The sequence below is a fragment of the Lissotriton helveticus genome, chromosome 3_1 (genome assembly GCF_964261635.1).
Source record: "Lissotriton helveticus chromosome 3_1, aLisHel1.1, whole genome shotgun sequence".
NCBI lineage: Eukaryota > Metazoa > Chordata > Amphibia > Caudata > Salamandridae > Lissotriton > Lissotriton helveticus.
In genome coordinates, this window is record NC_136061.1 from 799,881,224 (window position 1) to 799,899,204 (window position 17,981).

The 17,981-nt window shown below is 42.5% G+C and overlaps 1 protein-coding gene across 3 annotated transcripts in view; it reads left to right on the top strand.

Annotated features, from left to right (window-relative positions):
- The window catches only part of NUCB2 (nucleobindin 2), a 449,912-nt gene that overhangs the window by 161,902 nt on the left and 270,029 nt on the right, over positions 1–17,981 (top strand). For all 3 annotated transcript variants that reach the window (XM_078681045.1, XM_078681047.1, XM_078681046.1), the window contains exon 6: positions 15,026–15,211. In XM_078681045.1, the coding sequence (XP_078537171.1) occupies positions 15,026–15,211 (186 nt within the window). The remainder of the gene's footprint in view (positions 1–15,025; positions 15,212–17,981) is intronic.

The window sequence follows — 17,981 nt, forward strand, 5'->3', positions numbered from 1 at the left end:
CTTGGTCTACACAGCACTGTGGACGACAACATTTTGGTTGCCTCCCCAGGGCCGACTAGAGCGAATCAATTGGTGGGTCGGTTGAGTGGATCTGAGAATGATAGGGGGGTGACGAAGAATTCCTTAAAATAGTTTGGGGCACGTTAAAACAACTACTTACCCCCTTGGAATTAAGGCTTTCTCGCATAAAGAATAATTTGTTAGAAATGGACAGGACTATAGTCACCCTGGCTAGCCTGAGCCTAAAGGAAATGGAAGCTAAGCTTCCACGTGATACCGAACCAACCCTTCAGACTAAGACACCACAACCCATCCCACCACCCGCTCAAATACCTCAAAATTTTCCTGTGTCCTTACCAATACCTAAACCCATACCAAAGCCACGCACCACTGTTGTAAGTAATCCTGCACCCACTCCTAGTTCTGTGGCACCAAACTCCCTTCCTTCGCTAAATCCAGCCCACAGGCAGAAACCCAACTCACGAGCTGTACCACACCACGCTATAAGGCCAGACTTTGCGAATAACTCTCAACGGCCGGCTAGTCGTCCCAATTTTCGTGGAGGTTTTATTGACCTTCCACCGGAAGCTGGGCCTTATGTTATCATATTAGCCGGCGTTCCTGAGTTGGACCAGCATTCCCAGGAGAACCATCACTCCCTGAAAAACAAAGTCATTCATTGGCTTAATTCAAACAAACAGCTTCCCGTCCACCATAGAAGCAGTGTACTAATGGTACGAAGAGTGCCTTGGATAGGCCCCACTCACAAGTCCCTAGCCGGCGACTGTGTTGTGGTATCTTTTGCAGACCCTCACACAGCACAGCACCTTTGTGCATGGCCATCTTATGAAGCCAATTCCACAATAGTTGTGAGACCCCTTACCTTTTTTTACCCTCCAAGACACCAACATGCGAAGGAGGGTTTATGGTCAATTGTCCAGAACGCCAGACGGACAACCAGCAGGACTGATGGGCATAGCCAGCATAACTGGTGGCAAGGGGCACCCACTTCCAACATGTTTGGTTGTCTGGAGGAGGTTGACTGACTTGGGGGGCCTGGTGATTCAATGCCAACTATGGACTCTCCTCACCCATGGGGGATTGATTCACCTACTATTTTAACATCACCTTCAAACGGCTTAATTCCTCCTGAACATACAGGTATAATCTCAGACCCTAGTAATATTTTAGTTAATACTGGGACAGGGGAAACGGGCCGTGCACAGACACCCTATGCCATCGGCACGGATAATCTATTAAGAGTGGCCTCCTGGAATATTGCAGGGTTACGGGGACGCCTGGACAACGACGATTGGGTCAACTTCATTGACTCCTATGACATCGTTGTTTTCCAGGAAACATGGTCAACAGTCCCCTTATTTAGACTGGGTTATCTCAACTTTACCAAACCTGCTATCCAGAGTTCCAAGGGTAGGGCCTCCGGTGGCCTTACCATTTGGATAAAACACAATCTGGGCTTTCATGTTAAGGAAATATTGGTAGAGAGTGTTGACCTCTTATGTATTATTTTGAGTAAAGCAAACACTAAGGATTTCCTCCTAATTGATGTTTATGCCCGTGGCTGTCAGGGTGGGAGGAAACAAACTGTCCTGAATGACCTCGATCAACTTTTTAAGAACTTTAAAGTCGATCAGACTGTCATAGTAGCGGGTGACATGAACACATCTTTCGAGCCCATATTTACCTTGGCAGAGGATGTGGGATCTGAGGAGGATACTGCCTGGAATATTCCCCCGCTAACCATCACCAAGGGAGTTAGGGGCACTGAGGCAGCCTTACATTGGTTGGGTCTTTGTCTGGAATGGGGCCTTCGGGCTGTTAATGGGCGCACACGCTCTGACAGCTTAGGGACTAAAACCTTCGATAATGGTCTGAGCTCCAGCCGTATCGACTATATATTGATTAATATCGAATCATGGTTTATGGTGGTAGAGTCCCGACCAGAGAGTGACCATAACCCTCTTTCCCTGGAGATTTTGGTCCCCGGTTTGGGTGCTCCAGTCATTGGAACTAATTGCTTAACGTCTGATGTAGTCTTGTGCGACAACAGACGGCGAGTAAAATGGTCCAGGGTTTTAGTTGACCCAGCGCTTATTTCTAAGATTGAGGAGCAGGTTCTGAATGTGTGGAGTAGGATGTCACCATTATCCTCTTCTGGTGACGTTGATTTTACAATCACCAATCTCCACGAGGAGTGTTTTTTGGGCCTTAAAACCTTCTTACCAAACCCTCAAAGTCTGTTACTACAAAGGTGCACAAAAAATGGTACACCAAGAGTTGTAGAGACGCTCACAGTAACTTAATAGCTGCTGTTAAGGCTCGGAATACGGATGATATTAGGTCAGCTAGGCAGCGCTATAAGCATACTCTCTGGGCAGCCAAGCGGGACTGGGATGATTCTTATTGGCTCGATCTCCTTAGAGCCTGCCAATCCTCTAATTTAACCGAATTTTGGCTTATTGTCAGGCGGGGCAGGGACTCAGTTGCCCAAACCCCCGACAATCACGTCTCGGCCCAGTCCTGGGTGGAATTCTTTTCGGCCCAATTTAAAGATCCAAGTGTTGCACCGGATCAAACCACTGTAATTACGTCACTGTGTACCCTACCACAAATAGGAGACAGACTTATATTCTTAGAATCTGATACTGTGCACGCCCTTGACTCTGTACAGTCTGGTAAAGCTCCTGGCCTAGATGCTATTCCAGCAGATCTCTTTAAACTCAACCTTGACCTTTGGGTTCCCTACATTACGCTACTGGCTAACAATATTGCTGCTGGGGCTGAGTTCCCCAAATCTTGGAAAGGGGCGGAAATTCTGCCAGTACACAAAAAAGGTGACCGCTCCATCCCAAATAATTACCGGCCCATTAGTCTGATCGATTCGATCCAAAAAATAGTCTCAAGAATGGTGTTAGCAAGAATTCAGGGTTGGATTGAATCAAACAATATACTCTCCCCTATGCAGGCAGGGTTTAGGTTTGGCACCAGCACTATAGATCAGGTCTTCCGTTTTACACTGCTTTTTTGGAAGGTGGTCCTTTTGGGTGGCGGTGTTTTATACGCCGCATTTGTCGACCTTAAGTCGGCCTTTGATCTAGTCCCAAGGAAGAAGCTATGGGAGGCTCTTAGTTCAATGGGTCTTCCATTAGAGCTATTGAGCTTAGTCCAGCGTTTACATGAGGATAATTTTGCTTAGGTAAGGTGGGGGAGCCAGGGGCAGGTGACCAAAAGTTTCCCTGTTCAACGTGGGGTGCGCCAGGGCTGCGTCTTGGCCCCCACCCTGTTCCTTCTGTTTATTAATCAGGTGGTCCAATATTTTAATAATACACAGTCTGATGCACCGACCCTGGGCGGTCTCAAATACCCCATGTTAATTTTCGCGGACGATACCCTCCTCCTTTCGAAAACTAGAGGCGGGCTTCAGGTAGCCCTGAACAGATTCTCAGAGTTTTGTAAAACAAATGACTTGATAATAAATGTTGAGAAAACCAAATTTATGGTTTTTTGTAAGAAAACCCCCCCTAATTGCTCAGTCACTTTAAATGGCGTTCTAATTGAGCAGGTCAAGGTAATGACATATCTAGGTGTGACTCTTGATCACCAACTCAATTGGAACCCCCAATTGGAGACATCTAAACTTAAATTTAACCGGCTGGCTGGATGTCTGGTCCACGAACAAAGGAACTCCCTAACAAAGCGCATCACACCAGCCTTAAAGATCTATGACGCCAAGGTTGTCGCTGCAACCCTATATGGAGCTGATGTCTGGGGCCACAAGGATCTATCATGCTTGGCCGTTGCACAGAATAGGTTCTTACGGAACCTGGTAGGCCTCCCGCAGTCTGCACCCACAAAACCTTTGCTACTAGATCTTGGTTGTAGACCTATCAACGAGATGGCACAGTATCGCGTAGTGGCACTATGGCGTCGTCTCTGGACTACCCCAGAGCTTAGTCTTTTTTCTCGTGAATTAGACGAGGTAAAATCAATGTGGGGCGCGCAAAAAATACCATGGCTTAGGGAAGTCAAAAACATCCTGTATATGATGGGCCTTCCTGAGCTATGGTCCAATCCAGGGGGGTCAATCTTTCCATCAAAACCTGAGTTCAAGGCGCTTTTTTGGGCCTGGAAAAAATCTATTTTAGTAACTCAATCCCTGGATGTAAATTTAACTGGTTTATTTTTAATGCACAAGGTTATCCCTTCCCTTGAGCAGTATTGGGACTTGATCTCGAAGGTGTTAGACCGTAAACTATACCATCAGTTCCGTACTGGCACCTTGCCTGTCAACTCCTTTACTGCAAAGTGGGACTCGAAGACAGGAAACAAATGCTTCTGGTGTCCTGACCAGGAGGAAAGTGTTGGCCATCTTTTCTTCGGTTGTCCTGTTTATCGATCGCCTAGAAGCAAATGGCTAAAACCCATATGTACATCCCTGAACTGTAGTGGTCACCGAGATGCACTCACAAAACTACAAGTACTTAGATCAGAAACAGTTGTGGTTTGTGTTGCTAAATTCCTGGGTTGGGCCTGGCTGATCCGAACTAAGAGACTGAATATACCCTTGCATTGATTGTTCTAACCAGATGTATTTTTGTATCACGCTTTTTAGATTAATGTGGATATTAGCAGTATTAATTCACGTGCTCGTTGTATTGTATTTTATTCTTACCAGGGAAATGTCAGTGGATCTTATATTGTGAATGATTGTATATTGTATTGTCTTTTATGAATTTTTTATTCGAAATAAAGACCAAATGAAACTGAAACTGAACCAGCTTTGATATCTGACACCTTTCCTCATTAATGTTTATAAACCACATGGGCCCTCCTGTTTTGCTTTAAAATCCAATGCCATATCATTAGGTGGTTGATTGCTCATCGCCATGTGGATGATACTCCATCTAGAAAAGTAGATCCTACAGCCCAGCACAATAAGATATGAAGAGTATGGGTGAGTGTGTGGTTGTATGGATGAGTGAGTTGTTGTATGGGTGAGTGACTAGTTGTATGAGTGACTGTATAACTGGGTGTATGAGTGGGTGTATGAGTGGCTGTACGAGTGTGTGAGTGCTTCTATGGAGGAGCAAATGGGCGTGTGAGTATTGGTACGGGTATGTGTGTGGCTGAGTGGTAGTGGGCGTACGAGAGGTCTTATGGGATGCGAGTGGTTCTGTGGATGATGTCATCAGAGGGATCCTAGGAGGGGGGCCCGTGCACTCCCCTCTTACATATTTGGGCATGCACTCAGGACTTGGCCTACCCGGGGGCGATTGGAAACAACGTGCGAGAGATGACGTTAATATTTTTTTGTTTTTTTAAATCGCCAGGAGATGTGGATCCCGCGCATCTATAGATGAAAATATTTAAAAATGCTTTTTTGGCCTTAGCCCCCCCTCCCCAAAAGGCCTAGGGAATCAGGGAATTCCCCCCCCCCCATTGTTTAACTGTTTTTTCCTGTGATTCTGTTCAACCAAGTCACAAGTTGGCTGCCAACGCTTTCTGGTTTGGTTCTCAGCATGAGATTGGGAGGGTCACGGATCCATTGCACCCCTATATATAAAACTGGAAATTTCTTCAAATAACCCCGCAACTACTCAACAGATTAACACTATTTAACAAAGGTCGCTTTCTGCACCAACAGCTACCTTTCTACCAAATTTGGTGTAATTCCGTTCATCAGTTCGGGCTGTTGCCTTGTTTAAAATTTCCTATGTAAATTAACATGGGGTTAACACTTTTGGGACCCCCCCCCCCCTTTTTTCCTCTGTTCCCGCATTGATGGACCACCCCGAAACTTTCAACACAGCAGCTAAACATGAAAGGGGAAGTTTAAAAAATAAATTGTGAAGCAGCACCAAAGATATTGGCATAACAAAAAACGCTTTTCCTATTGAAACTTTGGTCCCAACTATAACTACCTACTTGCTACCGCCAGTAGGAGATTTATATATATTTCTTGCTGAAGTGGTCTGTTGTAGTGTAATTCATGTTTTGCTTCCGTTGGCAATCTGTCCCCGCACAATACTTAGTCCCCTTCTGGTGAAATTGATGCTTTATATTAAATATGCGTATTTGGTTTTGGACAATGATTCTTTTTTAAGCATTGCATACCTTTACACAAAAAATTCACAAACAAAATAAGCATTGGCAAAGCCTTCAGAAGCACTGAAAGCCAAACATATCAGCTTTGCCAAGTTTCAAGTTTCAGTTTCAAGTTTATTTTTATTATGTTTTGGCTCTCAATGAGGGCCACATAAAAAAAGAGAAATAGACATTACATAATACAATAATAACAAATAATATGAATATATGAACTTACATAAACAATAATACAGGACAAAATACAAGAGTTATCATCTTTTAAAGTGAGCCGCGGCATCATTACAGCATCCTAATAAATATTTAAGAACCCTTTAAAAAATTTAAAAATCCTACAACAAAACAATTCATTAGGAGGGCAGTAAAGTGCATGTATAAACAGTTTAGCATTTAAGATTCCCAATTGTAGGCAAATAGGCTTAATCCATTTAAATCGCAGAAAACGTAAGGCAGGGCAAACAAACAGGACGTGGTTACGATCTTGAACAGCGAGATCACAAAAATTACATATCGGGGAGCTACCGTGCCATTTTGCTAGGAGTGAATTAAGTGGGAGTAGATCATGTCGTAGGAGATACCATAGCCTACGCACCCCATGGGGAACATTCCACTTCAAATATTGTTGAATCAGCTTGGGGGAGTATGTCTCCAACAAAGGTTTCCTATTATATAATTTGGGTTGGACAAGAGTATCCAATCTATAACATAACTCCCACGAGGCTCTTTTTAGTGAGATTTTAAGCTCAGAAGGAGAAAGTAAGAATAGGGTATCCTCATCCACCTCCAGCAGTGCTACAGCTTTCCTAAAGTTTTTTAATAAAGAGGAAAAATCATTTAGATTACCCAGTAATTCCTTTTTAACAAGCTCTCTCAGTGTACCTGGTTTTCCTCTAGCCAAGCATGCTACCCATCTTACTAATGCAACCAATGCCTGTGTCCAACAGCTGCGGAGTCCAAGTTCTAATCTGCATGAAGATGTAGAACATGCATTGCTTAGGGACATAATTTTCCGTAGCACCCGTCCTTCCATTTTTTGAAGGAACCCCCAAGATTTCATTTCCACCAATTCTAGTCCGTACAGGAGAGTAGCTGGCACTTTTGCTTTAAAGACTTCCAAAAAAAGAGAGAAATGTCTCTTCCCCGTAGCATTATATAACGAACATAACCCCCTTCCATGGGCCAAAGCTTTACGAGAGTTATGTTCGATATGAGGTGTCTCACTGAGATTAGATGATATTATTTTACCCAAGAACGGATATGTTTTAACCACGTCTAGCCTTTGCCCCCCTATAGACCACCTATAATTGCTTGATCTACATTTTCTTTTACCAAAAATGCACATGATTTTACTTTTTGACGAATTAATTTTCATATGGTGTGCTACAGCAAATTCATGCAATGCAAGCAGGCGATTAGATAGACCCTTCGGAGTCAAATCCAAAATAAGAATATCGTCTGCGTACATTAGGATAGATATAGCTGATCCTCCAATTTTCGGAGCAGTACCCTCGCAAGATGAAATAAAAATTGGGAGGTCAGCTATATACAAAGAAAACAATATAGGTGCTAACATGCACCCTTGTTTAAGGCCGTTCTGAGAGGGAATAGATGTTGTAATACCCTCTTCCCCACCTTGTAGTACCTTACACCATGTGTTCATGTGCAAAGAACGGACCAACGCAAGTAAATATCCTGGCATACCCAATGTCGCCAGTTTTCTCCACAGCGTTGGGCGGTCCACTCTGTCAAACGCCGCGGAGAAATCTATAAATGCGGCATATAAGCCACCATCACGGATACGTACATACTTGTCACTGATCACCTGTAGCATCGTCAAATTATCAAGCGTTCCGTGATCTTCACGAAAACCAGTTTGTTCCATTGGTAAAATCTTATTAGTTTCTGCCCATTCCGTAATTAACATTAATACGCATTTGGCGAAAATTTTCCCTATAGCATCTAATAACGCTATAAGGCGATAATTAGATGGCAGCTCCCGCTCCCCCTTTTTAAAGATAGGAATTAATATACTGCCCCTCCAAGAGTCAGGGACAGTTCTAGTTAAAAAGCAGGCCTGAAATAAGGGGAGAAGAATCCGACTCCAAGTACAAATATCCTGCTTAATGATTGTCATAGGGAGTTCGTCTGGACCCATGGCTCCAGTAGAGCGCATACTCTTTATTGCCAACACTATTATTTTTTCTGTAGGTAAATTGCATTTTTGTAGATCATTTGATTCCATCATACCAGTATCCTCCAATACTTCATTTGGGGCATATAATGCGGTTACAAATACTGTCCATACTTTTTCGCTTATGGATATAGGACGGGGAGTTATTATGGTACCACAACCTTTTCTTATTATAGACCAGAATTCTCTGGTTCGATTAAAGGTTATTGCCTCCCTCAAGCTAATCCAAAGAAGATCCTCTTTTTCTTTTTTCAGTTTCAGTCTTAATCTAACTCTTCTGCGTTTTAATAATGCTAGTAGGGACTCATTTTCTACCGTTCTATTAAGATACTGGCTCCTGATAAGTGCATTTATCTCCCTATTCAGAATCAATAGTGGACTAGGTGAGAAGTGGGGTTTTTTTGGACCTCCCTTTTTCTTGGCGAATCCAATGACTTTTTTAATAAAAGTTTCAAAATGCAGGAATTCTGTTCCCTCCCACTGGTCAAGTTCTAGTAGAGTTTGAGCCAAAAGGCTTTGTACTTCCTTCATGGAGGAGGAACCCCAAAAACATCTACCTGATCTTCGATCAATAGTAAGATCTCTATGTTTTAGGGACCAAGCATTAGTTTCAGAAAGGGTTAATAAAAGAGTCAGATTTATTATTTTGTGATCACTCAGTATAGAATGAGTGACCTCCATATCCTCAATCAAGTGGAATGACTCAAAATCCGTAATGGCATAGTCCAAAATAGACTCTCCCCTATACGAACCATGTGTAAAATGGGCAGGACTATCGGAGGGCATTCTGCCATTAATGATAAGCCCTTCTAGAAGGCTTAGTTCCTCCAACAGGATCTTACCTCTTTTACTAGTTTTTATATTAGAAGGCCAGGACATTTGGGGTATATTATATACTTCTTCCTTCAGTTTATTTCTAAACTTAACTAGAGTAGAGTTGGATATTTTACTATTTAGATCTCCAACCATTAGTATAAAGGGGGGAGATTCAGCTTTCATTAGATTCGCTACATAGGAAAACATTCGCTTCATGACACAATTAAAACATTCCTCAGGGGGAATGTATGCATTTAAAATGACAAACGAAGACCGCGTTCCAACTTTGCCCAGGTTAGTGATGGTTACAGATTGAAAAAGATTGCTAGAATCAGAATAATGCGTGTAATGCCATTGAAAGGAGGTAGATAACAAACAAGCAATTCCTCCTTTCGCATGGCCTTTTTTTGAAGATTTTGCAGGTGCCTCTAAGACATAAAACTCATTCCCTATATAGGGTAGCTTTTTACACCACGTCTCCTGCAAACATATTACATCAACATTTAATTTAGATAGGAAGTCAAATTTCTCAGAGGAATTAAACATACCAGCAGCATTCCAAGAGACAATTTTTAAATTATTGTTAAAGATGTTGGAAAAGTCTTGGGTTGTTCACACAGTTAGTAGAGAGAACCCCCGGTAGCCAGTTCCACCTCTGATTGTCTTCTATTAAAGGAGCATCTGCATGTTCAGGCAATGACAAGGCCTGAGATACCATTCTTTTGCCTTTTGAGATCCAGATTTTCAGATCTTTATTACCTGAATAACCATCATTATATAAAGATGCTGAATTACTTAAACTATAGCTAGAGGTAGTAGATGTGGATCTATTATAGAATGGCAGTACATCAATTCCTCTACATTGGAAAAATTCCGCTTGTTGTAGAACAAGATTAGAAATTATTTTTGAATAAAATATTACTCTCGTTCGCTGTCCAATGCTTGATTTTACAGGAAAAACCAGGTCAATATCATTCGACAAAATCAATTTTAATTTTTCAGTTTCTTTAAAGCAGTTTAGTAGCCAAGATCTATTCATTTTTACATCTTGGTCAAACAGCGGAAGAAAATCCAGTATTAATGTATCTACTGTTCTCATTTCACATTTTACTGGTTGAGGAGTTGGGCCACTAATAGTATTAAGTTGGGGTCGAAAAGTACATGCAGTTGGATTTAGCACTTTTACTATTTGTGGCGGAATGTCTATCACATCAGTCAACACAGATAGAGGTTCCGGAACTAGTACCACATGAGCAGAAAACTGCTCATTTATACAGCTCTTAATAGTACTATCATCTAATACATCATTAAGTTCATCGGCCACTGCTTTATTTTTAGTTACATTCAATAGTGGATTTTCCCCGTTTCCTGGCTCCTCTCGTGCTTCAGCACATATGCTTTGGAAAATAATTTGCCTTGGTCTTTTTTTCTTATATTTACGTAATAACTTCCTATTTTTTCCTTTTATTCTTTCTTTTCTAGTTTTAGTCTGAGCCTGCACTCCATCATGGCCCTTTTTTTCATTGACAAAGATTGGGAAAAGTTCATTTCCCGTCGATTGCACCGTCTCTATTAGACTATCATCTTTGTCAGTGCATTTTATAGATTTACTCTCTCCAGATAGGACAGAGCTCTTCGGGGGTGGATGGGTGTCTACTTTGACAATTAATTTCGAAGGAATTTTGCCCTGCAAAGGATTAGTACAATTTGACAGACACTGAACTGCGGATTCAGTAGAAGGTAATTTAATCTTTTCTACTACAGGTTCAGCAGTCGGTACTCGGTCATTAGCACCCTTTTTCGCCAACATTTCCTTCAGAATCTCAGACACAGATGATAGTATACAATCAGAACTCACAGCAAATTTACCAAGGAGCAACAGTATAGATGACAATATTTGTTCAAGCGCAATCAACGATTCTGATATCGGTTTCTCATTTTTTGGATAGCTAGATTGAACAAAAGAACAAATCCCTGATATATTAAGATGAGGAGATTTCAAATCACTATTTATTAAATAGTCATCTTGAGATTTGTTTGATGGTGTGCTACTATATAGAAGCATTCCAGATGGTGTTGCTCTAGTTGGAATTTTACTGTCCACAACCTGGGCAGAGGATTTCTTATCCATATATCGACCACAAAGTTCAAGATCAATACTAGTGGAAATGGATGTAGCAGCAAAGTCTTCACCTTCCTTTTCTCTCTCAATAAGAATATTATGATCATGCGCCAAGAAGATACTATCCATCTTTTGAGGGGAAATAGATTGTTTTAATTCAATCGGTACACCAATGTTTGAATCTATTTCTAACTTAATTTGTGAATGGGAGTGAGGCGATAAACCAGAGCTAGAAATTATTGGGTCTTTTGCAGGTTTATTTCCTGATTTTTCCCAAATGTGTTCCAGTTGCATCTGACCTTTTATTAACGCACTATTTTCTGATTTTTTCCTCAGGCGTATAGGGTCAGATATCACCTCTTCTTTATCCTTTAGTACTTTCCCAGAACGGAGTTTCTTGGTAGACATGATTAGTCTTTTTAAAATATAACCCTTCCGTGAAATTATAAAAATATAAATAGTCGGTTGCGGAAGATAGCCGAGAAGCTCACAATAAACAGAAGATATAAATATAGTCAAGAAATCATCCGCAGATTGATGTATGTAAGTTTGCTTCAAATATCAAAACAGCAAAAAACAAATAAAACTAAAATAACGGAGCCCAGCCCGGCCTACCTCGGCCACTGAGGGCCACAGAGGGCCCGCCCTTTGCCCGGGCTTCGCTCCGGGCGTCCCGCTCGCGTCCCGCGAGACGGGGGTGATGCGCTATTTGAGCGCCTCCTGGCGCGCTGCTGACGCTGGTGACGCGGCGAGCGCCGCTAGGCCTCCTGGGAAATGGAGTTCCCTCGACCGCGCTCTTCTCGGTCACCACTAACTCCCAGGTGGCAGTGGAGTCGGGCTACACGAGGCGGGAGGCGGGAGGGCAAGACAACAAACAGCAAGTACTTTCTCCTGGGCTTTCAGAAACACAATGTTTGTTTTACTTTATGAGAACACGTTATTTGACTGACAGATTATTTTTTCTGTTCACAAATAAAGTGGTGCTCACACATAGGCTTTCTTAAAGATGCAACACAAATACTGGGTTTTTGTCAAAAGGATCTTCTATGCAATATTTTGCTATGTGCTCCTCTAAAGTTTGCCAATTAAAATACAAACTTAATCTCCTGACTCCTTTTCATAACACTCGTCTTTAATTGAAAGATTTTATTTTTAGGTCAGCTGGGGACAACTCGCTCACAAGGCCGCACTACTCTTACCAAAAAATGTCTCTAACAAAAGCAAAACCTGTTGGCTTTGCTCGTGTTACTTTTTAGGTTGAAGCCTACCAGACAGCGTGGCTGTTTGTTTTGCTAAAGAGATCTTTGGGACATTCTGAAAGCTTCCCTGGCAATGCATTACGCCCTTTGCTTTCCATAGGCTTTGTGGTTTCTATTTGCTGGCTTTATTTGTTTTAAACTGTCCAGCATATCTTTGTCACTCCTTTTGAGTAAAGCCTGTTCGCTATCACTCCTAGGCTTCCTCTATGAGTACTCCTGCTTTCTGTACACAGGACTTTTAATTTAGCTTTAATCCTTTCGTGTTTGCTGTGCATTCAGAGATAGAGGTCAAATGCCAGGCTCGTTCTTCAGAGGGAGTTTGGGGTTTACATTTCTTTCTCTGACTTCAAAGTGAGAGGACTAATGCGGAAGTCTTGCTATGTACCCATGTGAGAGGCACGGCTGTAGGATGTTGTTTTTCTAGCACACAACAAAATGTAAAGGTCTGTAAATGAACTTTGCAAACATTTCAGAATATAGCAGCATTAGGAAAACACAAATGAAGCACATTTTTTGTAATTCTGAAGTGTGCTGGAAGCAAATACTTTAATACAGTTGTAAGAAGCTAGCTCTATATATGGTATGCCACTAGGTGGTTATACCGTGCACAGAGTCCAGAGATTCCCCAGAAATGTACAGGGCTCAATGTAAACCCTCCAGCACCTTAGGGGCACCTTCTATACTTCCTAGGTTTTCCCTCTGGTTTTCCTGCCCATTATGGGGGATAAACCGGTGGCAACCATCTGCTGCTAGCAACAGAAGCTGGGAGTCTCATTACCAAGGCGGCAGGCCTTTTAAGCTTCCCTCTTGAGCACTGTGCCCATCTTGGGGGAGGAGGTGTGACACCTCTACCCAGGATGTGCATTGTTTCTGGTCTCAGAGTGCAGAGGCTCTCAACCCATGGGGTCCAGAAACATGTCTGGTGGTGGCAGGCTGCCTACAGCCAGTCTGTGACCACACCAGGGTTGGTAGGTTTTCAGAGGGCACCTCCGAGTTAATAGTTCAATAGATCCCACACTGGCATCAGTGTGGGTTTTAGAAGAGTAGTTTGATAACAAACACTCCTGGATTCAGAGAAACCATCATGGTGCTGGGGAGTTTCCAGCCAATATACACTCTATGGCTTACCTGGCACTTACAGTATCTAAGAATGCCTTAAATATGGTAGGGGCATAACAGCTCATGCGGATATGCCTACACTTGTGGGATAGTGCATCATGTCTTAGGGCTAGAAGGCCTGCTAGAGAGGTGACTTATCCATACTTTAAGCAGTGCTAGTTGACATGGCACACAGGCAGTGTGCTATCTCGACTTAGTCATTTTCTCTGCACCAGGCCATGTTTGCTGCAGTGGCAGTCTGCACTGCCTAGGTGAGTGGTCCGTAGGTCACCCTCCTCCGTCCCAGTGCCCTAGGTACCCAGGTACCATCTACTAGTGACTTACAGGGGACCTGAAGGGCAAACTGTAGAATAGTTGTTAGGGAAGAAACACTGGCACAATCGAAACTATATCAAATACCGGGCAAATAACTGTAGGTCTGTGCAAATGTAATAGTCATTTAGTTGAAAATGCGTTGTCTATAATGAAAGTGTGCTACCACACCATGCATACTCCACTCTACACCACTCCAATGTATGCCATTCTGTACCATTGCACTAAAGACCACTCAACGCCCCTCCACTTTACAGCATGACTCTCCACTCTGCGCCACTCAAGCCTCTTCACTCTGCGTCACTCCATAAACCTTTAGTCCTGCTGAACATCAGCTATGCTGGAGTACAACATGTCTAAAACACATTGGCAAATCCAGTAGCTCTTGCATAGATGAAATCTGTTGGCTTTGACAATGCTTGTCGATGTTTCTATGTGCTGCCAAACATTCACCTTCTAAAACATGATATTGGTGCCTTGGCTATATTGAAGTCTGTTGATGCATTTATTGTTTTTAATTTTAAATGGAAAAAAACGCTGGCAAATCTTTCTGTTGTGATGGCTTTTATGTGGACTTCGTTTACTTTTTATGCGTCTTGTTTTGTTTGGGAAGTTTAACAATTATCCTTTCTTAATCTTTTAAAATCACCACTGCATATTAGACTGTACCATCTACCTCTCCAAGGTTCTGCAAAACAACTGTCTTCTTAAGTATCCAAGGCTGTCCATAATATTGCAAGTTAAGTTTTCTTATGAAGTTGGAGTATTCTGTTTTTGCTACCTAAATTAACCATGTAACTCTGGTGCCTCTGTGACACTGGGTCCATAGGAAAATATTTCATTAATCAGCTTCACAACCCTTTGTAAATTATATATTTGCCATTCTCTTAATTTTCTATAATCTTACAGGAAATATATGTGTTGTATTTTGGAATGGGACCTTATTAAAATTAGAACCAATGTAGATGTTGGTGTATAGATGTGGAATATTTATGTATGGTAAGGTACTCCAAATGCTTTCCTGATAATCCTTTCAATAGTTTTCTGAAAAAGGAACCCCTTCAAATGATTTTTTTGTTTTAGGCAACAAGTGATTTGGAAAATTATGACAAGGAGCGCCATGATGAGTTTAAGAGATATGAGATGCTGAAGGAACATGAGAGGCGTGAATATTTAAAAACACTTGACGAAGAAAAGAGAAAACAGGAGGAAGAGAAATATGAGGAGATGAAGAAAAAACATAGTGACCATCCAAAAATTAACCATCCTGTAAGTGCTATGAAGAATATGTTCCATCTAATGTGGCCATGTGTTAGTTTTTTTTTCACGAGTGTTATTTAGTTTTGCTGTTCTTTCTGGGATAAACACTTTATTATGTAGGCTTAAACACTTGCTTCTGTCCAGTAATGTGCTGTTTATTTTTTTTGGCTCATACTTTCCTTTCCCAGCTTGAACCAGCTACTTGGGATTCCTATTTTAGAAGGGCAGAAAGGGGGTGGACCCTGCCTATGTGTGTGCTTCTGTATGTCCTTCACATAACCTTCATCAGCCCATATTTGTACTTAAAGCGGAAGGACCTGAATTGCTTTGACATGTATTTCTGTATTTTTTTCTGTTTATGGAATCTTGATTGTAGTTCATATTTCTTTTGTACATACCACTTCTTCACTTCACACAATTCCCAATATTTTATTTGGTTTGTGTTCACTAACCTGAACGTCTTTCTGCTCTCCGCTTGCTACATGCATCTTTTAGTCAGGTTTCAAGATATGCATGAGTTGCCATATACTTTTATTTGTGACTGTCCTACACATGCCAGGCATCACTTCACTTGAAAATCTCCATCTGTTTGCTTTCTGTTAGTTATGTGCTAAATTACTCAAAGATGTCTGGGGTATTGCTTGCTGTTTGTAGAATTCCACTAGGGACAATCTGAGAAGGGACCAAGAATCTGGTTTGGACTCTGGCAAAGCATCCACAAAAACAAAGTAAAACAAAGTCTCTCCCTTGGGTTGAAGAACATGCCAAGTTCAAGACCTATTGCTTTTGAGTTGCATGTGTGTCTAGGTACAGCAAAAATATATTAACTAGACCGCAAAGCGTCAACACCTGGCTGAGTGCTGAACATGGTTGCTACTTCACTTGCTGCTCCCAGCGAACTGTCCCAGAATGTGCTTTCACCAGCAAAATATGGTCTCCCACACTTTGGATGCCCGGAATGTGACCAGTAACAGAAAGAATTATGACCAGTGAACCCCTTTTGAGAATTAGAGTAGCCATGGGCTGCTCTGTAGTGGTGGTGTGCATGTCCCTCCAAACCCAAGAACTGATGCCTGATTATGTGACAACCATCCTGTGGTGGCTGCTCAGACATACTGGGAGCAAGAAGGACAGGTGGTCTGAGGCTGTACCTGCAGCATATGTCATGATCTGGGAACTCTGTACCCCAGCAAGATGGTTAGATGGGCAGACCTGTGGTAACTGAGCGCAGTTAAATCCTAAATTGCTGCATCACCCTAGTGGAAAATTGAAGAACACTCAGTGAGAGGCTCCTATACAGAGCACAGGCACGCCTGCTTGGCTGGTGATAAGGGACCGTGAGCCAGCAGTGATTCTCTCCCCCCCAACCCCCCCCCACCTCATCCCTATCCCCTTTTTCATCTCACTGAATTGACTGCATTTTCAGACTTTTGGGTGATGGGTTACTAACAAAGCGGGAGGTAATCCTCTTGCAACAATTATGTCAATTCCATGCAAAGTTGTCTTATCTGGTGGCAAGATTAAAATGTTTTGTGGCTTTAGGTGGGGAAGCATTCCCATAGTGACAAGCGGCAGGAGATTTTAAAACGGGTCAGGTTTTGAAACTGTGCCAGAACCTAGGCTCAATGTAGATGACATCCCTCAACACAGGGCAGTGAAGAGGTAGCGTGGTGTGGGGCACCACCAGGCATTGAGACCTTTCACAACTCTCCAGTACTCTGCCTTAGTAGCTGTCCTCCTAAAATGATGTTTAGAAATTTTAAGGGCTGGGTGAGAAACTTTTGTTCCACATTACCTCTGCATCTAGGCAATAGCCACAGACTCCACAGGCAGACCTTCGACTCCTCTGTCCACAGAAACTCTGACCTTCCTCGCGGCACAACTTCAGGCACTGGCAGCAAACATGTAAATAAAAATGTCGGAATTTGTAAAGCGCACAGCTACCTCCACCGGAGGTGTCCCGGCGCTGTCCGTATACCGCTTAGGAACCCTTCCTGGCTTTCCTGGGAAATGTCCACTCCTGGGCACCCCCCAGGTGCAGCCAGGCATCCCAGCGCTTTTGGGGCCGTTGTGGAGACTAAGCAAGCTATTGCCCAGAGTTGCAGCGTGGGACCCATGATCAGAACAGGCACTGAGGCGAGAATATCCAGTCAGGGGAATTAATGAGCCGGAGACCCGCCGAGGCGGGAATCGAACCCTGGTCCCTGGCCAGAGCTCTGCATCAAGGTCTGCCTGCTCTAACCATTGAGCCACACTTCTCCACATGTGGGCAATGTAGCAATGGATTTCACTTTTCCTGGGAGTTAATGATGAATCCATTTGGTCCAGTTGTGGTAGCAAGTCTATATAACAACAAATTACACAAGTAAGAAATAACAGCTGTTCTTTCTTTCTTAGTGAAACCGGCGAGCATGATTTTATAAACACTTTTAAGGAGCATAGTGTTGTCCAGTTTGGCAAAATACAGCAAAAAAACTATTACGTTCGTAAGCCTTTTCTTCAGCAGATATCTTCCACAGAGTTTTACTAAGAGTTTAACTACAAAAAATAATGTGAAATTTGCTTTGAGATTGTGAATGTCACATAGTCTGTCTCATCCTAACACCAGAATGGCAGATGTTTCTGCTGGTGCATGAATCTATGTCCTCCTCGTTTTCACTGCCCTTTCAAAAGTACCTGACAACCGAGAAGTGTCAGGCATGGAGCGTCACAGGTATTTCTTTATGAAGTACATCCAGTGAAGAAACTGTAGTAGGGGATCTCTGTGTATAGTCATAAT